The following is a 25,435-nucleotide window of genomic DNA, read 5'->3' as shown; positions in this document are numbered from 1 at the left end:
TATTCCATCAGTTATAATATAAATATCAAAAGTTTCCTTAATTATAACCATAGAAATATTTGCCTTGCTAGAAATGAGTCAGAGAGGAAAACATATGTTTTACAAACTTTAAAAAAAGCCTTAATAGCTCAACAAGCTATATTTGTTAACTTTGGAACTGTACTTGTTTCCTGGTCCTAGTTTTTAATAAAGAGAAATTATTATGTTAGTTTGGAAAATGAAAGCAATTTTGAGGTTAAAGAGTTGCTTCCATGCATTGTAGTACAACTGTGACTTATTTTGTTTTATGATTTGTCTTTTCTCCTGAAAGAAAAGAGGTGAATAGAATCCAAGGTCCACAGGTAGATATTCTATGTTCCTGATAATATAGATATATAAACTTGTAGAATGTTGGATCTGATTTATTCCTTTTTAATTGCTTATTTGTTCAAACAAATAAAAATGCTCATTAAAGAGCAATTGTAAAGAAACAGAATCCATGAAAATGTAGTTTGAATTGTAAACTTCAATTTCAAAGACGTTATTTTCTCAAAATGTGTATTTTCAATTTCAGTGTGGTTTTGAAAGTATTCTTGTTATTTCACAATTTATTTCAATCATTTTAGGGATTCTGGGAGATGCATATTATACTTTTTAAAATTTAAGTTTTATAATCTTTGTATTGCAATGTTTTGTTCTTATAGATAATATATGCTTATTTACATATACAATAAAGGCAAGCAATTTTAAGTGACCTTCTTTTGGAAAAATTAAAACCATAATTATTCCTAAAAGAATATTTTAGTGAATATGCAACTATATTACTTAGTCTAAGATTTTGTAAACTTTTTTAATAAATTGAAATAGATTCAAAGATTAAATTATGCACCCTCTTTCATTTCAAACAGGAAGGATATGGAGTAATAGTACTGAATCCCAATGAAAACTATATTGAAGTAGAAAAGCCGAAGATACATGTACAGTCATCTTCTGATAGTTCAGATGAACCAGCAGAAAAACGAGAAAGAAAAGATAAAGTTTCTAAAGAAACAAAGAAGCGACGTGATTTCTATGAGAAGTATCGTAACCCCCAAAGAGAAAAAGAAATGATGCAATTGTATATCAGAGTAAGTGAGATCACTACTTTCCTTCATTGTTACTTTTACTTTATTTATATTTTATTTTCTATAAAGTAGTGTTTTTTAAAGAAACTATTCTTTAACTTTTAGTCACTTATTTCCCATAGTTGTCTACTTAGATGAAATGCTTTCTGTTTTTTTTTATTCCAAAGCCCAAAACATATAGTTCTTATCTCAGTGTTTATAGAAGTCTCAAATGCAAATGCTGTTTCTTTTTGTGATATACACTACTTCAAGGAAAATTTTCCAAAATAATTTTATTGTGATATATGCAAAAGAAAGAAAACTTTCCAATGCAGCTTCCCAACATGCTATTTCTTCAAGGTATTATGCTGTTATGTTGTCCATAAGAGAGAGTTCATGTCGCCTAACAATTCTAAGACATAGTACCTGCTGAAATAATAATGCACTGTACAAAACATTCTTCATCTTGGGTGGTAAGTTTTACTGGATAATGCTTTGTTTTCCTATGAGCAACCATCCATCCACGGTCCCTCAGCCTAACTTCTGAAGGCAGATGGAGGGAGGAAGGCTAATTAATATTTTAATAAATATTTAAGCTAAAATAGTTCAGTGATAGTATAATGAAGGAACTCTGTCCTTTGCTCTTGTCCCACCCAGCGAACCTTTGCAGTTTGGAGTCCTAGCAGCATGGAATCAAAATATAATAGCAGTGTGCCCAAGGATTTCTAATTCTGTAGAGGGCACAAACAATTTTATTTGCACTTTGATGTATTCTGCTTGGTATACATACTATGCATTATATATATGAGACATTTGTGCAATTTTCAAAGCCTTATTATGGATGCCAGAAGTTTAACTCAATCAGAACATTTAAATGTAGAGAAATTAACATTTTATAAATGACACTGTAGAAAAATAGTAACATTTCAGATTATTCAACTTGAGCTATTTTTACTTTACTTTAAAAGATCATTAATAAAATACTTCATACCACCTTTGAAGGGAAATATTAATACATTGCTTTCTAGGGTTTTATTTTCTATATTCTACTCCTAGACCACAGCATAATTGCTCTACTTTCTGGGATTGCATTTCTAACATTTAAGACATTTGATTATGTGTCAGTCTGTTGAGTAAGAAATGACAGTTAAGGAGTAGTGAAAGCAACATATAAATTCTCAAGACCCCCAAAAAAAGGTATCCTGCCCAAGAACACCCAAAACACTTCATACAATGAGTCAAGCAAAAGTTAGGCAGATTATAATATTTAAATTTCTGAAAAGCATCTCATTACTTATATAATTTGAAAAACAAAAACAATTATTAGATTTGGAATTAATAAATAGCTTGTTTGTTCCAATGTAGTTGTATTACCCCCTTTTTGTGTGTGACTACATCAGGATCGTCATGCTACCTCGTTCTCTACCAGTTGTCCTAAGCTTCCTTCTATATGATCCAGTCTGCCAACCACAATCTTATGACAGAATTAAAATATTTTAAAAATTACCTCTGGTATCCAGATTCCATAAATTAATTGTGTAAGGTTTTTGAAATACACCATCATAAAGAGTATTTACTTGTATATGTAGAATGCAAGCAAAAAGTGATTTTTTTTTGGTACTGTTTTTAATTTCTTAACCAGTTTTTAAATTCTTAACCAGTTTCTTTTATTTGCCTGTGACATGTACAGATTAAGCATCTATCTCAGACATCAGACATCTGTCTTGTAGGTTTATTTCTTCCTTTCTGTTTTCTCTTTATCTTGTCACCATTGCTTTGATTTTTTCGTTCTTTTGTTCTCTTATCAGTGTGTATTTTCTTTATTCTGTTTTTTACATCTACTTAGTTTATCCCTGCATCTATTTCTTTACACCAAGGAAAAAAAATTTTTTATATTGCTTCACTGTTAAGACCCCTCTTTCCTTTTGTTTTTTTTTTTCTTTAATGCTTTTCTCTCATTTACACTCCTGTCATTTTTACTTCTTTTCCTTCAGTCTTTTTGCTTTTCTTAGCCCATTTCACTCATCAGTCTACTTTCCCACTGAAAGCACTGAAAGACAAAAATAGACTCATGTGGATAACACAAGTTTGTATCTGATAGTCTTAGTTATGAAATCTTTTTTCTAAATAAATACCATCTCTCTTTGAATCTTCCGAAATTATGCAAAGTAGCAGAGATATGCTGATACTGTTCAAACATAATTCTAGATAGCCATGCTTAGTCCTGTAGTAGGAAAGAGAAGAATGGTTCATTTTGTATAAGGTGCATTATTTCTGAAGTAATTTTGGTCCACTCAAGAAATGACTTCTTCTAGTGCTCTTCTTCCTGCTGTGTATCTCCAAATAACAAGTGTTTGTAATTTTCAGACACATTGTTATTAGACAGAGCATGGTATGTAATAAAGCTAAATTAAATTTTATTTATATGCTTCTTAACATTTTGAAATTATCATCTGTTCATTGCTACAGCCTAATATATAGGTGGATCACATCATTTTATCCTTATTTAATAGTTAGGGAAACTAATGCACAGATGTTTGTCTAAGATTACACAGCTACTAAATGGTATAACTAAGGATTGAAACCAGGACTTCTAATTACTGTAGATTTTTGACCCCTTTCCTCTTTACCACATTGTTCCATAGGTTGAAAACACAATGTATATCTAAAATATGAAAATTAAATCATATACACTAAAAGTATAATATGATATAGCAAACTACACCTGATAATGACTAAGATTTTTAACCATTTATCATTTAATAGCTACTAACTTGTTTATAAATAATTTATATATATGTATATGTATATATTCTCTTTTAATAGTATCACTAATATTAATTCAGATTTACAGATGAGGAAACTGGGGGTCAAAAACATTTAGCTTTTGAAGGGTGGCAACTGAGTCTGTGTATGGCATTTGGAAGACGTTGTTTCCCCTCCTGTGCCACTTCCTGTTGCAACTAATTAAGGCCTTTCTTGTATTGTTTTTTTAAAAAAAAAACTTTTAGTAATTTTCCCAAGGTCACATAGTTCTTCATATAAGCTTCATGAGGGCAAGTACTTAGTATGTTTTGCTCACTGCTATATCCTAGAGCCTAGAAGAGAGCCTTCATAATAAGTATTTGTAGAACAGAACCTTCACAATAAATTTTAAATAAAGTGACAGAGCCAGGATTAAAATCCCAAACTGCTACTACTTTTTTTTATATGTCCTGCATTGTTTAAGTATGCTACTTTCTATGAGGAAACAAACAAAACTACATTCTTGGTCTCCTACCCAATCCAGTAGCTGAGATTACATTCCAAAAATTAGTGATAAAAAGTGAGGATGTCAAGACTTATTTGATACCTTGATTGGTCTATACATTTCCATCTGAATATATAAAAGTAGAATATACTATTTTCCTTTGAGCTATAACATCATAGTGAAAAATTTTGGATAAAAATGGAAATGTTTCATTCTGACTTAATGCTATTTCAAATTTGTACATTTGCCCTTAAGAGGATAGCCAGGCTGCTCTGTTTGCTGTGCCTTGTACATACTTTGCTTTACGGAATCTGTAACTTTGCTTCCTGTTCTTTCCCCCATCCAAATTCTATCTATTTTCGTGCCCAGCTGAAATCCCACCTCCTCCTCTCACTATAACCACTGACCTCTTTTTATTAAGATTCTTAGAAGTTATTGTTATTAGTTAACTTATGTGGAATTTATCGTGTGCTCTCAGGTACGCCTCTTGTATTTTGTCTTATAATTGTATTAATATTACCAGTTTATCTACTAAATCTTCTAGCCTCTCTACTAGATCTTCCCATAATCCTCTAGATCTTTGAGCTTACTTTATATATATTGATATTGCATGTCAATCTTTAGTAAGCAGATATGAGCCACTTTTTCCAATAGCACAGAGAATATTGTGAGGGAGTCAGGAACGGATACTAATCCTACTCAGTAGGATTTAATCTCCTGAAGGAGACTAAAGCAAAAAGATGAGGCGTTAGTCTAGAGATACCTAGATAAAGGGACTTGCAGCTTGTAACAGGGGAACCTGTGGCCTTGGGGCTATATGTGCATTCTGGATCCTTTTGACTGAATCCAAATTTTACAGAACATGTCCTTTTATTAAATGGGTGCAGCAGAGAAAGATGAAGCTTTTCTTGCCTCCTTTCGTTATTAAAAAAGAACATTCTTGAAATCAGAAGGCCACAGGATTCCCCACCCCTACAAGTGACTTGATGCTCATCTATCTAATGTTGAGTTGAAAGGGCTTGATCATTTCTTTCCTACAGTGAGACGTAGTTGTGGGCTGCTCTTGTGGGAAGTAGAGGAGTTAGAACCAGCATGTGAAAGAAAACAAAAACAAAAACAGACGATGGGGATGGAGAAGAGGAGAGTTACATGGCAGCAAAAGGAAAAGTTGAAATGTGGAGGAGACATTTACAGAATAGGAATCTTGGCAGAGCCTGGCATTGCACATTGAAGATACTCAAATATTTATGGATTGATTGCCTGTTGACATCCATCAAAAATCTTACTCCTCAACATGCAAGATATTTGGTGTTGTCTAGTTTTCTGACTGATATTTTCAGCATTCATGTGAATTTTTGCAATTGTTCACAAACAGCCAGCTCTGATAAACTGAATCTTTCATTTAAAAAGTATATTTCTGATGTTCTGACTTGATATGTTCATAGTATTGGTGAGGACCAATAAATGTTATCCTGTCTTCTCTTCTGAACCTCTTGTCTTCTTTACTGATGCCAGTGGACTCATTTCTATCTTGTGTTTTAGCAACCAATTTCAATTTATTTATATCACAAATAATGATTGTTTAATCCCTGGAACTATTTTATTTTCCTAATATATTCAAGTATTTAAATTTTCTTTTTCTCTAGTATCTTAGTAACCAATCTAATTTTCAAATTTTTACAGATATCTGGTATACACAGGCAGAAGTAAAGTAGAATCCAGGCCTAAATCTTTAAGATTAGCGAAGTATAATTTTATTTTACTTACTAAATGAGTATAAATAGATGTGACTAACTAGTGGATTATGTAGCACTTTTCTGATGCATTAGGAGCAGAGCATGAGAGATCAAAGAACTTACTGTTTCATGTGGCAACTTTTCTTAACTATGAAATAATGTACTTGCTGGCATATATTATGGCTTATTAAGGGGATTGATTTGGTCTAGGCAATAAACATCATGTCAGACATGCCTGGCAGGAAAACTTGCTTAATATGTTTTGTAATAAGATGGAATTTTTTGTTCTCGAAAACATCTGCCAACTGAATTCAAGAGTGAAGACAGAAAATGTCATCAATTTAGTGGTAATCCTATAAATTTAGTTTCTTTTTGAGCAACACATATCAAGACACACAAAATTCCCAGTGTTAATCACCACTGGTTATAGTACTTTGTAAAACGATGAAACAAAAACATTTTATTTTTGTATAATGTGTTAATTAATTCATAATGAATTTTAATATTTCAACTGATAAAATTTTAACAAGTGTCTTGCCAACAGATCATTTTTTAAAGCATCTGTTTTTTAATGTGTTGGGTTGAGAACTGAGTCAAATGGCTAAATATGTACATATATTCTTTTAAAAAACATCTTTGCGCCCCCATAACTACAGACACACTATTTTCCCCCTTAGACCACCAGAGGCTGCTGCTGTTCATACTGGATTTTGCTTTCCTTAGAAACTAAGAACCCCAATAAACTACATCTTTAGCTTTCTTCGTCCTTTTTTTTGTGCCCCCAAATCTTTTTAAATGTTACTGAAAAGAAGGGGAAAAAAGGCTTAGTTAGTATCTTAATAAACAATATAAAATTTTATTATTGTAAATGTTTTCCACATGCCAAGGCATTTATGTTATTCTAAATCAATCTAAACCCTATAGTCATTGAAGGCAGATTGTGATAAGAACTATTTTTGTTGCCTGTTTCTAGTGTATGAATAACATTCAGAATCATACTATTGCAAAGATATAGTATGGAGATGTGGTTAAAAGTGCAGAGTCTGATAGACCTAAGTTTAAATTCCAGCTCTTCCACTTAATATAGTGTAACTTCAAGTTAAGTTCCCTACACTTCAGTTTTTTGTGTGAAAAATAAAATAATGATCATATATGTAGCCCGTGTGATGGCACCCACCTGTATCCCCAGCTACTTTAGGAGGGGGGATTTCTTGAGCCTAGGATTTTGAGTCCAGCTAAGGTAATACAGCAAGACCACATCTCTAAAATAATAATAACATATGTAAAGCAAACAGTATCTGGCACACAGATTTGGAGCTTTAGGGCCAATAGATAACATTTTATCTTCTTTCAAGTTGAGAATCAACTCAAGAACCCAATTCTTAAGGTGCTTGGCCCTTGTACCTTTTGGTACCTTTCTGGAGTGTTTTGTCTGACACCAACTTATTCTCCAATTTTCCAACACCAACTCGGTGTCCAACAACTCAATTAATTCAGTTCTAACATTATCTACCTAGAGTTTGCGTCAGATCCCACAAGTTAAAGGGTTCAGTTCCACAAGACTGCCTCCACTTTAGCCACCAGTCACAGGTTCTGGGGAGCCACCCATTCTTCTGACTGAGGGGTTCCAACTACCTCCTCCTCAAGTTCAGTAACTTGCTCGAATGGCTCACAGAACTCAGGAAAATACCTATGTTTACCACTTTATTATAAAGGATGCAACTCAGGAACAATCGAATGGAAGAGATGCCTAGGGCAAGGTATGTGGAAAAAGGCACACTGGGCTTCCATGCCCTCTCTGGGCTCACTACCCTGCCAGCAGCTCGTCAGTGTATTTGCTAACCTAGAAGTTCTCCCTCTTCTGGAGGTCCGTAGGTGAGGTTCAGAGTTCCTACCCTCTAATTACTTGGTTTTTCTAGTGACCAGCTCCGTCCTGAGGCTGTCTAGGGGCCCTAAATTGCCTCGTTAGCATAAGCTCAGTGGTGGAAAGGGAATTGTTATGAATGACAAAAGACACTCTTTTGTCTTTTGTCACATTTTCACTGAGGAAATTCCAAAGGTTTTAGGAGCTCTGTTCCTGGAATCAGGGACAAAGACCAATATTTTTTGTATTATAGCACAATATTGTACCAAAATAATACCTCAGGCTCAGAATCAAAGAGGTGCATGCTATAATCTCAATTCTGTTGCTTACCAGCTGTGACTTTAGGCAAATTACCCCTCCTCTCTGTTTCAGTTTCATCATCTATAAAATAAGGATAATCATATCTGTTAGACTTTTATAAGGAATAAATGATGTAAACTAATGTATATGAAAACAACCAGTGAGATACTTACAATTCAGTATGTCCCTGTGTCCTTTCTCTTCCTTCTCTACCTCTTTTCCCTTGGGAAACATGGGAGGAACTATGGAAAAATGAGGTCTTTCCCCATTGGCTTATAATCAGTGATTCTCAAACCTATTGTTCTCAGGACCACAGGTCCTTAATGTTACGTACTCAAATATTATTACGTGCTTAAACATTATTAAGGTCACTACCGGGTTTTTGTTTATATGGGTTACGTCTGCTGATGTTTGCCATAAAAGGAATTAAAACTGAGAAAATTTTAAAATATTTATTTTAAAATAATAATAAGCCCATTACATGATGACATAAATAATATATTTTTATGAGAAATAACAGTATTTTTCAAAACAAAAAAAAAACCCACACAAAGTAGTAAGTATGGCATTTTTGACAATCTCTTTAATGTCTGGTTTAGTAGAAGGCAGCGGAATTCTTACATCTGTTTCTATATTCACTCTCTTGTGATATCTTGTCTTCATTGATGTATACAAAGAAAATTCAGCTCACACAGATATGCAATTATAAAAGGAAGGACTATTTTAATAGCTTTTTCAGATAATTATGTATATTCTTTGATGCCACACCAACACTCAACAAGAAGTAGTTTCTTAAAGATTAGTTGTTGCATGGAATCTAAAGCGTTTTGTACTCTCATAAAAATCTGTTGGTCTGTTTTATACTCTGAATGACTCTTTTACTCATGTATGACTTTGTAACATTATGCATTGGTCATCTGGAAAATATTGTTTCACTTCATTATATAGATCATCTAAATGTTGACACATTTTATTACACAGTATAAACAATTCCTATTAGTATTACTAACAATCTCATCAGAAAGTTTCAAGAATTGAAAAACTATCAAGATTATCAAGGAGGATACAGATTACCCAAAATTCTAACTTTAGCAAGAAAGGTCAGATTTTATCATTGACAACAAATACTATCAGTTATTTTCCTTGGATTATCAGGTTTACTTTGTTCATTTTCAAGAAAATGTCTTCCAAATAGCCAATTCCATTAAAAAGCAGCTACTTTAGCTCAAAACTCAAGTGCACAACTACTTCTCCAAACACTATCATAGCACAGTTTGGTATGCAAGTGCTTTATGTATAACTTCATGTTATCACTCAGAATATTAAACAAACATCTCAGGGGTTGAGATTTAATAAAAGTAATTTTTTACTATTTCATCAACATTTTTTAAAGTGAAGTTGGCTTCCACACCCCACCCTCCCCCATATATGGCAGTGAAGAATATGAATGCTAGTATACTTTGGCACCACTGCCTTCATCTGTGTTAAGTCACAGGCAATTTTATCCTCCACTGCTTTTTTTTTTTTTTATAGAGGGTCTCGGTCTGTCACCCAGGTTGGAGTACAGTGGCACAGTCATAGTTCACTGTAACCTCAGACTCCTGGATGTAAGTGATCCTCTTGCCTTAGCACCTGGACTAGTTAGAACTACAGGTGTGCACCATTATGCCTGGCTAATTTTTTTTTTTTCGTAGAGAAGGGGCCTTGGTATGTTGCCTCGGCAGGTCTTGAACTCCAGGTCTCGAGGGATCCTCCCACCTCAGCCTCCCAAAGTGCCAGGATTACAGGCTTTAGCCACCACACTGGGCACTTCATTGATTTTTTAACTGTTAATGCAAATGTCAACGCAATGAAAAACACAGATAATATCTTAGTATTGTAATGAAATAATTTTGATCTTGTAGGCTTCCTGAAAGGGTCTCAGGAACTCCCAGAATTTTGTGGACTACATTTCTGGAATCACTGGTCTACACCTCATTTCTGGAGTTGAACATAGAAATAATGAAAGAAAGCAGTTTATAAAACTAGAATAAGAACCATATTTCAGTTGACATGTTAGGTAATGCAAAAATAGATCAATCAATATGAGCAGCTTTGTAAACTGAAACAGAGAACTAGAAAGAACAAGGTAGGACTGGTTCATTGAGGCATTTGGATCTACCTGATTTTAACTCTTCATCTAGACTCAGAAAGCAATGTGTGTAAACTACTCCACCTGCCACCTCCTCCCCCTCTGCCCTTTATTGAAACTAAGATGTCAGTCTACACTGATCAGACCAGTGGAATTTGAGGATTTACAATTTGTTGTTCTCTACTGCTGTACTCCCAACTGTAGAAGGCCCTGGAGAATCACTTGCCCATTTTGGGTTTTAGCAACTACAACTTTCATTCCCTTCATCTTTCCACTAAAATGTGTGACCTCTTGCTTCCTGAGAGAGCCACTGTATGTATGCCTGCTTTGTAGTTGTGGTCTAATTTACTACTATATCTTACTAGCCCTTTACTGGTGCTTTTTCCGTTTTAAGTTTACCTTGCTTTGCATTAGGCTGATTCTATAGTAGTTAAGAGCTGGGTGCTGGTGTCAGGCACATGTGTGGTTCAGGTTGAGATTTTGCTAACTACAGCACTATGACCTCAGGCAAAATCACTTAAGCAATTTAAACCTCAATTTTATCATCTGAAAAGTAAGAATAATAATAGTATCTAGTCAATAATAGTATCTAGTCAATAATAATAGTATCTAGTTAGTGAGAGTTAAAAGAGGTCATGCAGTTAAGTACTTAGTACCTGGTTTGGCACACAATGTGCACTCAATAAATGTTAGTTATAATCACTCTATATTTTATATATAATTCATGTTGTATCTGGCCATGACTATTTCTGAAGCCATGCTCTTAGTTCTTCAAATTGGGTTCCTTGTTTCTTATCTAAGATAACATTTGACAGTAACTGTCTGAAATACAATTAGATTGACCGTCCTTCTATTTGACTTTGATTATGGATATTGGCCCCTCCTTCTAGTCCCACAATTTTCACCCCTTTCTTGGAAAGAAGAGGCAGTGTAAGATCCTCTGTCTTCTAACTCCCTCCCAAGCACTAGGGCCCTTGTGCATCAATTTGTCAAGTTAGATGTAGTTATTGTTTGTTTGTGTAATCTTCACATTGTTCTCATGTATTATCCTGACTTTACAAATATGTGAAATGAAGCTCCGAGATGTAAATAGACCTACTCATAGTTATATACCTACGAAGGCTAACCAAACTGAAGTTTGAGCGCAAGTCTGACTGCAAAGCCTATACTTTTCCTACTATAGTCCATTGCCAGTAGTGAATATTTTCCACAAGTGGTTCTTCTAGACTTCTCTATGTGTATGCAAAATGTACATTCAAATGTGAATAGATAAATGGATTTTTCTTGGTTGGCAAGGCAATTGCTATGATAAAAGACAAATAATATTTCCCACAATACGAAGGTGTGTTCAAAGACTATTGTTATTGCATTGCAGTGAATAGATATATTGGGTCTAGAATATGTGACCCACTTTTTTTTTCTCCTCAGGAGCAAGGCACCCTAGCACATTATTTTTGCCTAAGTCCCAAACTGTCCATCTGGGTTGTGTGTGCTGCTTGACAGCAACTAGGAGTTTGAAATTATTGCAGGTGGGGAAGAGGGAAAACCTGAATCAGTTTTATAGAGTTGTCTCAGAAGTGCTTTGTTTACTATAGGTGGTCTTTTTTTTTTTTTAATCGGATTTCAGCTAGTCCTTGGAAATATTTGCCGGTTCTCAGCCAATCAGCAGGTTGCTTCTGGCTCCCCAACTCCTTGGTGTTTTAGCCGACCCCAGCACTTACACGCACACATTGTGGCTTGGATATAAGCACTTTCATATGCATCCTTCACATGCAACATAACAGGCCAATATAACATGTTTCCTGAGTGGCTTGAGTATTTCCCTATAGACTCATCTCACTTTAGTTTGAATTTTATATGTGTATTTGCAAACATTATGAAATTGTGTGTCTTTAACATTTATTTGTTTGGAGCATGAAATTACAGCTTAAAATACTATCAGTTTCATCTTATATTTTATTCTCAATATTATTTTCATTAATTTAATACTAGAGGAAAATTAAGGTTTTTTTCTTGAAAAATAATAGATTATACATTATAATTAGTGGTTCATTGAGGGAACCTATGAAAAGAAAGATAGTCTTAAGTATGCTATTAATCTGAATGGTCATCTCCCAAGACGTTCCCTAATTTCTGATTTTCCTAAAAATATTCTTATGCTCGAATTTATTTTCCTAAAAGCCTTAATATAGCTTACTAAAGGCTGAATAATTGGTTTTTCTCTGTGAAATTTCAGAAAATCATCTCTCCCCAAGGAGGTAATGAAGAGAAATATTACAGTGCTCTATCACTTAGTAATTCTAAAATAATTTAGCCTTTTTTAACAGTCACTATTTTTCTCTTAGAAAGTCTTTTTAAAATATTCTGGGCCAAAGTTTCACATTTCCATCATAGCAATAATAGTATCAGTAATTTCCAGAGCTGTAGAATGGACTAGTAAATTTTTTAAAAAGACAAACTTTGAACCATCAGATAGAAGTTTACCATTAGAATTAAGATTTTACACTGGCAAGTCAAGTAAATTTATTAAAACTAAAATCTGTTTTAGTCATTAAGAAGAGGAACTCAAGTTTTTTGTGATGTTGCTGTTCCAAATTTTTGGCATATTTTTTTCCATATTAAAGCGAATATGTACAATTCATGAGCCCTTACTTGCTTATTGTTTTATGTAGAAAGTATATTTAGGAGGAACATTATTTTTATAAGAGAAGGATTCTACCAGAATAATTTGTCAAAAGATGATATCTAAAACTTGGTAGATATTTTTTAAGCATTTTAAGTTCATCTACTTCATTTGTAGATGTAAATAAGGAAACTGAGATTAAGAGGAATTATATATAAGAGAAATTCCTTAGTATAGCTGGGGGATCGGTTCCAGGACCACTGCATATACCAAAATCATCTCATGCTCAAGTTCTGCAGTTAGCCCTGCAAAACCCGCCTATCCAAAAAGTCAGCCCTCTGCCCTCCCATATATATGTGGGTTTCACATCAGTGTTTGGTTGAGGAAAAAAAAAATCCTCGCATAAGTGGACATACGCAGCTCAAACCTATGTTGTTCAAATGTCAACTATAACTTGCTCAAGGTTGCACTGTTATTAATGACAAAGCTGGCCTTTGTCTCAGCAGCTGGTCTCTGTGTGTGTGTGTGTGTGTGTGTGTATAGATTATTAGGCAGAGGAAGGAATAAAGTCTCATTAAGTAATTTATGTTTGAACCTAAAAGTTAGTTGAAAACACTATTCCTAACATAATCAATTTTAAGAGCTAAGGGGTAGAATATAAATTTGAAAATCTTGATACATTATATGTGAATTGTGACATTAAACTATACTTCATTCAGTTCTAATGTTCTTTATTTGATTTCACACAAGAGAGTGAAAAAATTCTCTTAGAAATTCTTGTACAGACTTCGGATATAATAATGCCATCAAAGAAAGGGCCATTATTTGTGCATATATATCTCAGTCAATTGAAGATTGCTTGGATTGTCATCTTTTTTCATTGATCCTAAAACCTTTTATCACATTTTAACATCTCTGAATTGGGGTTGCATCTCAAAAATTAATGGCATATCATAGATTATTTGGCAACATTTTTTTCTCTTAATGGTACATAAAATAATAGTACCTTTTAGAATCGATGGCCTATTAGATAGATGAAATATGGTATAAGACAGGGCTGTCAAGTTGCATAAATTTAAGGGGATATAATTCTTATCTGGCACCCCCTGGAGTTGTGCAGTGTCTATACTATATGTACTTATGGGGCAGCCCTAATAGAGGTGATGTACAGGAGGTTCATTCATTTTCCTACATTTTACCCCCATATTTGACCTCATAGATTGTATAAATACCACTTGCCTACTACTGTTTGGCAGGTAGTAACTCCTCCATAAATGTTTATTTACTTATTTATGCATCATTATAGTGAGTTCTGTTCTTTTATTTGCCAAAGCAAATTGAGCAGGTTTGAATTCTGTCCAATACTAGATGTCATATTATTGAGAAGAGGCTGATATTTAGATGGTAAAGCTAGGAAGTAATGCCTAAATGATTAGCTTAAAGAAAGATGTTAGCCCCAATGTGTCCTAATTGTTTACATAATGCCTTTTACTTTTAAAATTTCTTTTGGCACTTTCAAGCTGAAATATCTATTGGTATAATTAAAGCACAATGTCAGCTATAGGTTGCATTCTGTTAGTATATGTTCATTGATTTTGTGCCATGTCTCAAGTGCTAGATATTAAAGACAAAATATGGAAGAAGAATAAAACATATTATTTCTACTCAAGGCACATGAAATTAGCCAGGATAACATATCAAGATATCAAATGTATCCTAAAACTGAAGAAATGTATCCTGTTTAGTGGCATATGATGGAATAGATCTTTTCACATTTCATTTCAACTTGAGCACTATTTAATACAAATTATCATGCTGGCCCTTCCTGAAATATAGAGATGAAAAAGCCAGAGTCCCTCTTCTCCAGGAGCTCACATTTTAGTGGGGAGGCTGAAATACTCACAAGCAACGCTGATATTAGGCAGATTGTGGTAAGTATTTCGATGTGGTTTATGTGTTGTGTTATAGGATATGAGAAAGGGAAAATTTATTTTTCAGTGGGAAATTGAAGGGTCCTTTTACAACTATTAATATATCATTAGTAATAAAAGTCAGATACTTAGAGATTCGATTATAGACCACATTGAATTTAAAATTCGAGAATTACTTTATACATTTTATTTACTAACTACGACTTATTGCAATGAGAACCTCAACTTTTGTGCAAATTATTTATATAAAATTCTTTTACATAATGTTATATAACATGATTTTTTTGTTGAATATTATAAACCACTTCAAGATTTGGCACTTAAAAGGAATTAATTTGGTAGATGTTTTTGACACATTCTGAAAACTGTAACATTTCAATTTCCAGTAATGTGGTGGTATTTATTCATGATGCTTAAAATTGTTTGCCCCTACTTTTAGCTCCAATGAAGCTAATCAAACATATAAGGAACATTTCAAAACTGCCAGAACCATTTAATGTCCCTTAATTTTTTCCTTCTTTTGCTTTTACCTCCTCCATCAAGTAATGTATTCACTATGGTCTATTCACTTTACAACACTCATTGTTTAGGAGAAATAATGTAATTCAGTAATAATTGCACCTAACATTTGTTTGTTTTAAGAGACAGTGTCTCATGCTAGAGTGCAGTGGTGTGATCGTAGCTCATTACAGCCTCAAAATCCTGGGCTCACGCGATTCTCCTGCCTCAGCCTCCAGAGTAGCTGGGACTACAGGTGTGCACCACCATGCCTGGTTAATTTTACATTTTTTTTTTATTTTTTGTGGAGAAGAAGTCTCACTATGCTGCCCAGGATGTTCTCAAACTCCTGGCCTCAAGCTATCCTCCCGCCTCGGCCTCCTGAAGTACTGGAATTACAGGCATGAGCCACCGTGCCCTGCCTGCACTTAACCTTTTAATAAACTTTTATACATCATAAAACACTTTCATTTACATTTTATCCTTTAAGAAGTATAATATGAAGTTGATGATTAGAAGTTTTCATTTAAAATTATTATTTCTATTTAGGGCTTTTCACATTTTCTCAATTGCTAATGATATTATCGACATTTGTTAGTTCCTTCTTGTGTGGGTTTAATAGTTATTTTTGGCAAAAGATCTAACCAAGCGACTTTCTTAAAAAAGTATTAAAATAATGAACAAATTCATGGGAGTCTGTGAAGGTCCTGCTCTGTTGCAAATGATTATTAACTGTTGGGGTATCTTGCATAATATAGTTTAAGTAGGAGTGTTTCAGAGGAGGTTCCATTCCAACACTAAAATAACTGTGCCTATCCACACACACACCTGCCCTTCCCCCTCCCCCTCCCCCATGACTCCAGCTTCAGTTTTTCCTAGAAAAGCTTTCATATGTCATTCTCTGGGTGGGAATATCATTCGAGTTAATCATTTTTGTGTGTGTGTGCCCTGTAGCACCTAACAAGTTGCCTTGAATATACATAATACCGAATAAAGTTGTTGGATGAATAAATGAACTAAATGATTCTACTTTGAGATTTGGCTTTATTTAGACAATGGCCATAAGAGAACTGCTTTCTCCTTACCTCCCTGATCTCATTTCCTGCCCCCCCCCCTTCATGGTTCCATTCTAGCCACACTTGCTTCCTTGCTGTTCTTGAATTATGCCAGATACACTCCTGCCTGTCAGTCTTCCCGCTGGCCGTTCTCTTGGACTCTGGTGTTCCTCTACTCTTTGGCTTGTCTTTTCACTCTTTTCATGTCTTTTGAGAACATTCTTAATTTTAGTATACTACAATGTGTCATTTTTTTCTGTATGGGTTTACCCTTTAATGTATTGTTTAAAACGTCCTTACCTACTCTGAGAGCACAAATATATTCTTCTATTTTTTCTCATGTGCTTTAGAGTTTTTCCTTTCACATTTAGGTTCACATTCTGTCTAGGAGTCACTTTTATTTTTGGAATGAAGTATAAATCCAATCTTCTTTTTTCCCATAAAAAACTGATAATTATTCTGACTCTGTTCACAAAACCATACTTTCTTCAATGATATTTAAGGTTTAAACCACTAGCAATTTGTTTTTATGTTTATTATATGGATAGTTCTCATTTAAGTTTTTTTTCTAAATAGTCGATCAGTTTTCCTAACAACATTTTAAAAATAGTACATTCTTTTTCTACTGATTTGAAGTTCCACCTTTAACATAGATTGAATTCTTACATTCTTGCCTTTGTTCCTGGGTATTGCATCCTTTCACATGTCTGTCTACACTTGCCAATGCCATTTTAATATAATTATTTGGCAGTGCCTCAACATAGTAATAGTCCTCATTTTATTCTTCTATCCCCTCCCTTCCCACACACCAATTTAAAGTTAAAATTTTAGCTCTGTTATGGTGCCTCTACCAACAATCTCTCATCTTTCTCTTCTTCCTCTCCCTTCTGTTAATCTCTATCTTTATTAACATAATGTTAGGTTACAGAGATTATAGTGTTTCTTTTTCTAGAATAATTCTTTCATATTGCAAGCAGGAAAATAACTATATAACAATTATTTCTTTTTAATATTTTAGCACTCACTGCCAATCTCTTTTATGCTATCATTTCCCAATGCATATGTACCTAATCTTCCTTCCTAGGCAATTGAAATACTTGATGGAGTCTAGAAGTAGTCAGGGTATAAATTTAGAAGTACAGTGTTAAGATGGCCAATGGACAGGAAATGCTTTGATTAGATGAAGGTTAAAGAAGGAGGAGGAATATAAGAGATCTCCCAGTATTTATCTAATCCATTGGATTACAATGAGAATCAAGAAGTGAGGTCAGCAGGCCTGAGGTCTCAATCCTTCACAAAGCCTGTCTGGACTGGGCTCAGTGATTTATGCCTGTAATCCCAGCACTTTGGGAGGCCAAGGTGGGAGGATTGCTTGAGGCCAGGAGTTAAAGACCAGGCTGGGAAACATAGGGAGACTCCAGCTCTACAACATATATTATTTTAAAATTAGGCGGGAGGTGGTGGCTCACGCCTGTAATCCTAGCACTCTGAGAGGCTGGGTGGGGAGGCATTTGAATTGCTCAAGGTCAGGAGTTTGAAACCACCCTGAGCAAGAGCAAGACCCCGTCTCTACTAAAAATAGAAAGAAATTAATTAATTGGCCAACTAAAAATATATAGAAAAAATTAGCAGGGCAGCTACTCGGGAGGCTGAGGCAGAAGGATTGCTTGAGCCCAGGAGTTTGAGGTTGCTCTGAGCTAGGCTGATGCCAAGGCACTCTAGCCTGGGCAACAGAGTGAGAGTCTGTCTCAAAAAAAAAAAGAAAATTAGCTGGGCATGGTGCACCTGTAGTCCTAGGTGCTCAGGAGGCTGAGGTGAGAGGAACGCTGGAGCCCAGGAGTTTGAGGTTACAGTGAGCTATGATTGCACCACTGGACGCCAGCCTGAGTGAATGAGTGAGACCTTATGTTAAAACAAACAAACAAACAAAAAACCAAAAATGCCTGCTGGCAAAGCTGGCCTTTGGACAAAGCTGTCCTTTGGGTAGTCTGGGAACTTGGATTTCAGGAAGGTTCCTACCAGCCTAATTGATAAAGATTGGCTTACTGGGCCCATAGACCTAAATCTGGTCTATGCTGAACATCTGCTTTCCTTATCAAGCCTGGACTCTTGGTAGAGAGTGTCTATGTGATAAGCCTTCAGTAAAATCCCTGGGTGCTGAGTCTCTAATGAGCTTCCTTGGTAGACAATTTTTCACATGTGTTGTCATGATTTGTTGCTGGAGGAATTAAGCATATCCTGTATGACTCCATTGGGAGAAGATTCTTGGAAGCTTATGCTTGGTTTCCTCTGCATTTTTCCCTATGTGCCTTTTCCCTTTGCTGATTTTGCTTTGGATATTTTTGCTGTAATAAATTATAGCCATGAGTATCAGTAAAGAAAAAAAGAAATGAGTTATGTGAAGTTACTTTAAAGATTTATAAAACACTTGTAATATAAGGTGTGTTGGTGTTCATACCTGTGAGAACTGAAATTTCAACCAATGAAATTACTACAATGATAAGTTAGAAATAATGGACAAGTCATTTTATAACTCTTGGCTCAGTTTTTTCCTTTGTAAAATGCATAGGAATGCATATAGGTGAGAGTCCATGATTTCTGAACTTCTGTGATCCCATGAAGTAATGAAATAATTTTTATTTAAATATTGTTTTTTTTCTTCTCCCATTTTTAAAATGAGCTACTTTAGTAAGAATTGTCACTGCTTTTAGTAAAGGGAAAAGAATACCAGGTTACATTTTTATCAGTGAATTGTACTTTATCTGTAACAGTCTCTGAAATATAAACATATTTACCCGGGATCATCTGACAAAATGAGTGAGTTCCACTTTGCCTTTCGTGTTAAATCTTTCAATGCTATAGAACACACTTTTGGAGGAGGAAAAAACCCTCAAGGACTAAGAATCCTTTATTTTAACCACAAGCACATTAATATAAAATGTACTGATTTAATTTAGAAAATTTGCTTGTAAACATTGGAGATTAAAATTATTTAAATGGAAAACTTCTTACCACTGTGCAGTTGCCTTCACAAAGTATATGTGGAGGGAACATTTTGCCCAGGTAATTACTAAGGTTACTGTGTAGTTGTGAAAAACAAAATGTTCATATTGACTCCAAATGTTAGATATATGTGGTATTATTCTTGCCCATTCTGCTATATAGCACATTTGCAAATAATCATCATTAGACATTATTCCAAAAAGGCGTGAAAGTTTAATTTCTAGAGCATGGTTGTCACAGTCTGATGGTAAGTTCCAGAAAGATACCAACAAATTTCTTTAATGTAGGTAAAGAATATAAACACTTAACTCCTCAGGCAAATCCACAAAGCAGAGGACTCAGCGATGTTCTTTAAGCAGGTGGAACAAGCTGCTCTGGCCCTCAAGTGTCCACAGGCCCTCTACTGCTAACACCACCTCATCATAATGAGGATCCAGCCAGATACTTGAGAGGGTCAGTTATTCCCTATCCCACACATAACCACACACTTACCTACATCTTTCTCATTCTTATGGCCCCTCCCAGCTGAAGCTATAGAAGCCATGGTTGTAGATCCTCTTGCTCTCCAAATATAAATCATTGATGAACAGCTCAGGTCTTTTCCTCAAAGAGTACTGTGAATTGGAAGAATTGAAGGTCAAGTTTGCAGGCATACCCATGTCGGAAGCCTAAGTTCTATTTTTACTACTAGAGTTATTCTTAAATGTATATAGACAATACACATAAATATACATATTTTATGTGTGCATATACATATATAAAATTTGCTCTAGGGCTAATGTAAGATCATAGGATCTGAAGTTAAAGAGATTCCACTAGCTGTGTTATGTTAGGCAAATGACTTCTCCTCAAGTATCAGTTGCCTTATCTGCAAAAAAAATAAAATAAAAGGAGATAGTAGTAATAGTAGCTAGCAAGTACCCCGGGTATTGTGAAAATTAAATAAATTAGAACAAACTATGCATTTGGCACAATATCAAATACAGAGTAAGCACTTGAAAAATGTTAGCTGTTGATATCACTGTTTTCATGGGTTTAGGATTTCTTGAAAATCTCATGCCTTTTTCATTTTCCTTGTCCTTTTGAGCTGGCCTAATTTTCACCTAATATTTTTTTTTCCACTATGAAATTCTCTTAAATTCTAAAATGGCTAAAGAATGTAGCAGATTTATAGCAATATGAAGAAAAATCAATTATAAAAATATTTTACCTTTGGAAAAAAATTTGCATATGTTATTCATTGTTGAAAATATAATCTGATATATTGCTTAATTCACCAAGTAGTATATTCCTCAATTGGGGGGGGGGGGGCGTTCAGTTCTATTCAAATGCAGATTTTTGAAGAAAATTATTTGATAAGGAATTATTACTGGTAATTGATTTTATAAAGTTGTGGAGTTTTAAACAGATTTCATTTATCAAGTTAGAGATATATATCTGTGTGTGTGTATGTACATGTTATTCCTGAAATTTACATTTTAAAATTATTTAATATTTCATTTTGGCATATTACTCTGGATATTTAACTTTGGTACAATGTAATAATGATCTCATAATCTCATGTATATGAAATCAATAGAAAATTACATTCTTTTCCCATTCTGTATTTTTGTGTTAATTAAGAATAATTTTGTTTTAAATTTAATTTCCGAGTTACACATTCCTTTGTTTCCTAAACTCTGCTTCTCAGAAGTATCTGCGGAAATTTTTTTTCCTTTATTTGTTGGTGTCATATCCCAAGACCCCCAAGGTTTGGCCTGTGCTTTTTGAGCTAAGACATGCTCCCAATCTTCCAGTTAGGTCAACCACAAAAATTAAGATATGATAGAAGGTCAGTGGAAGAAATTCATATCAAAACAACTCCTCACCATGTCATTATGACAGCCTGCTGTAACAAATGTGCTTCTGTTTTAACTTATGACAATTAATTGCTAAAAGTAATTTAATCTGACAGAGGCAGGGTGTTGAAAGGCTCCTGGAGATGTCATAAAAGCGACCTTTCTGCCCATGTGCTGCCAAAAGCCATTTTTAACAAGGAGCTAAGGAAACAGTGAAACTTCTTTTGTACTTTGTTAATTAGTTATTGATTTGAAACAATGCACTTCCAAATACTGTTAGGTGAGTTAGACGCCAGCAAGGTCACTATGTGACAGTCTACTCCTAACAATCTTTATAGCGTATGAGAATTCTTTGAAGCCTTTTGTTCTGTTACCCTAAGATTGAGATTGCCTGGTTTGCTAACATGACTACAGTCTTATTTCAGTTTAAACTATTTTATATATTAATAATCTGATGCTTAGTCCCACTTTATTATATGACATATTTTCAATCTTCAGAATCCTAATTTGTGAATTTAGTCTCAAATAAGTATATATTCTATAGAGACGATATATATGCTTTGATTAGTGATACCAAAGAGAACAAGGAAATAATATTTTAATCTTACAAAAGAAAGCAAGGTAGAGATTCTAGAATTTATTTATTTCATGTACTAGTCCAATACTTTTTAAAAATTTGGATATTTAATATTGGTTTCAATGATTTTGTAATATTGTTAACAGAAATTAAATAAATGTCCTGTAATTCTTTTAGAAAGTCTTCAGACTGTTTTAACATTTCTTAACAAAACATTTAAGTACAAGTTAAAATTGTAGGTCTTTGAATCAACTTGCAAGGTGATGTGGAGGATAGAAGTGAGGATGAGTTAGCATTGCACAGTGGTTAAAAGTGGGAATTTTCAACTCAGACTTCCTGTGCTCTAAGCCTGAATTGCACTAATTAATGTTTGACCTAGAACAAGCTTCTCTGTGCCTCATCCATAAAATGGGAGCCATGATAGTAGCTGCCTTACACTGTTATTTGAAATTTGAATGAATCAATACATGTAAACTGCTTGGTCAAAAGCTCATAAGTAGTAACTACCTGATAAATGTTAGCTGCTATAATTACTATAATAATTAATAAGATATAGTTCCTGTCCTTTATTTTGTAGTAAGAATTTTATATTTTAATGTATGTAATGTTTTCAACAGATCAAAATAAATATTATTTTTCTTTTTTTTTTCTCATATTTTTCTTAAGTAAATTAGGGTATATTTGCTATACATGGGGAATTTTTAAAATAGCATGGTAAAGTTGTTCTCTGTGTTTGCATTTTATGATGGGGACAGTAAAGGAAACATTTGGCATGCCCTTGTTCTAAAATCAGAACTGCTGATAAAATATACCAATTTATTATTTTACTAAACTGTGTTAAATTTTTCAGTTCAATGTTTAGATGGTGAGAAATCTAGTTTTGCAATAGATAAAATGTTTTTCTTAGAATAGAAACATTCTAAAATGCCTGCTTTTTATTAAAATTTTTGCAATAATTGGAACAACTTGAAAGGGTTTTTTTTAGGTTAAACTATTTCAGTAAACGTACTTCTATTAATACATAAATAGATAAAGCTTCATAAAAATGTATTGTGCTAAGCACTGATTTTATCATAGTAAATAATTGCTTAACATCCCATTAACAAGGAAATCCACATAAAGGGGGTACTGATATTTACAAATATTAATTGACAAAATTAATTGACAAAAATTTGAAGGAGCCATTATACCTATTGTTGGCTGGAAGTAAACAAAAGATTCTTCTCACTTAGTATGGTGGGAATGTGAAAGCAGTGTAGTAATACTTATTAAAATTAAAAATACATAAACCTTTCAACCTAGCAATCCTATTTCTGGGAGTCTGTCTCATTGGAGGTAAAACCATTGCTACTTCAAATCTATAGTAGAAACTATTAAACAATATCAATTGATAACCATAATTCAATATCTAGATTTAAAATCATCTAAGATGGAATAGATTTTTACTACATGAATTCCAGAACTTCTACCTTGTCTTCATTGTTGAAGGGTAAAATACTACTTAAATTCAAATTTTTCACAAATTCAGAATGTCGAAATTTGTTTGAATTTGGTTTTACTACAACACATAGAGAAATTATGATGTATTTGAACTAATATTACAGATTTGTTTTTAGCTTCTTTCATGTTTTCAGGTAATTTTTTTTTTAACAACCTAACTTTATTTATTTATATTTTAAAATACACAGCCTTGCTCTATTGCCCAGGCTGGAGTGCAGTAGTGTGATCATAGCTCACTGCAGCCTTGAACAGCTGAGCTCAAATGATCCTCCTTCCTCAGCCTCCAAGTAGTTAGGATTATAGGTACGTGCCACCATGCCTGGCTGACTTTTTGTTGTTGTTGTCATTTTTGTTTTTTGTAGAGACGAAGTCTCACTATGTGGCCCAGGTTGTTCTCAAACTCCTGATCTCAAGTGATCCTCTTACATCAGCCTCCCAAAAACACTGGGATTACAGGTGTGAGCAACACACCTGGCCTCATAGTTTTTATAAGTGTATTTTCAAGGTGTTTTAAGAAATTGTTTTATGATACAGTGAATAATTATTGCAGGTATATAAATAATTACATCTTTGTGATGTATTCTGACAGAAATCAAACATTTATTCGGTGCTATTTGCCACATTTCTTATTTTGCATCTCTCCAGCAACTCTAGTTCTCTTTGTTCCCAGAGGTTTGCTTTATTTTATCAGAAAAAGGTAGAATTTTAGAGATCTCTCAGGTTAACCTCTCATATACAAATGTGGAACCTGAGCATCCAAGAGGATAGGTGAACGACTTGAAATCATAAAGCTAATTAAATGACACTGTCTGGATAAGAACAGAAATCATGTGAGTGTGTTGTGAGAGAGAGGGGGGGGGAGAGAGAGAGACAGAGAGAGAGAGAGAGAGAACATGTCTGGCAATTGTAAGTGATCTTCCCATAGTTTTAAAATTAATTATTAATTCTTAGGAAGCAGTTTATTCATTTCCTCTAAAGCTATAATTAGAGCTTTAGATTCAGATGTAGAAACTATGAGACATATTTAGCTTCTGACTGTACCATTTTTGTCTAGAGAATGTTCTGGATTGAACTGTCTGGAATGCTTAGCATGTCTTGAGTGTGCTGTCATAATAGTAATTACTTTGAGGGTTATAAAACAGTCTCTAACCCAACCCCTTCCCTAACACACACCCCCACACTGATACACCTGTATTCCAAAGATGTTTCTTTTGCCTCTTGCTCTACTGTAGTGTTCATTAAATGGCAGTAGCTAGATCAGCCTTGGTGAGTGAGATGGATGCATGCTGTGGCCCCGTGCATACCCTCCATCCTTGCTACTATGGCTTCTCTGGTCATGTACTAATTGTGCCAGCACTAAGTTAGCCAGTGATAGGGTCTAACAAATGTAAACTGGCTGAGTCATTCTGTCTTCTTGGTTTACTGCCTCTTCTGTGACAGATACCCTCTGGTAAGTGACAGCATGTGATATAAAGATCTTCACTTAGAATAAGGTAATTTTTTTTATTGCACATGTTTGTGTATTATAGTTTGTCTTCTTGACTACATTGGTGATAGTGAAGTTCTTTTATTAAATATGGGGCTAAATAAGTTATATTTCTAAAAAATTCCCACCCCACCCCCACTGCTCTGGGAAAACGGGACGGTCCACTGGTGGTCCCTGGGTCCTTGATAGCTCAACTGGTGGCTCAGCAGGTGGCTCACTGGCCGTGAGTGGCACTGGATGTGGCTGTGTGTGTGCGGTAGGGGAAGGAGAATAAGGGCCTGCAAATTACAGTAAAGTGAAGACAATTTCCTATTTAAGGAGTTGGTTCATCGTAATAGAGACTTTTAAAAATGTAAATAATGAAAAAAGGAGGGAAAATATTTTTAAAATCATATTAATGTTAAGATATTCAAACTACGATGAACCAGGTTTATTTTTACTTTTTACATAATTAAAGACATAAATTAAGTGGATTTCAATGAATGCTCTTCTAAATATAAAACATTAAGTATAAAGATTATGAAAAATAAAATGCAAAATGTAGTATTTCAATGAGAACAG

General features: G+C 34.2%; 1 protein-coding gene across 4 annotated transcripts in view; it reads left to right on the top strand.

Moving 5' to 3' along the window:
• ARB2A (ARB2 cotranscriptional regulator A) overlaps positions 1–25,435 on the top strand; it is a 425,319-nt gene that overhangs the window by 191,152 nt on the left and 208,732 nt on the right. For all 4 annotated transcript variants that reach the window (XM_076008184.1, XM_076008185.1, XM_012751806.2 and 1 more), the window contains one exon: positions 888–1,106. In XM_076008184.1, coding sequence (XP_075864299.1) covers positions 888–1,106 — 219 coding nt within the window. The remainder of the gene's footprint in view (positions 1–887; positions 1,107–25,435) is intronic.

Source organism: Microcebus murinus, chromosome 11 (assembly GCF_040939455.1).
Source record: "Microcebus murinus isolate Inina chromosome 11, M.murinus_Inina_mat1.0, whole genome shotgun sequence".
In the NCBI taxonomy this organism is placed as follows: Eukaryota; Metazoa; Chordata; class Mammalia; order Primates; family Cheirogaleidae; genus Microcebus; species Microcebus murinus.
Note: the sequence above shows the minus strand (reverse complement) of the source record. Positions and strands in the feature narration are given on the sequence as shown.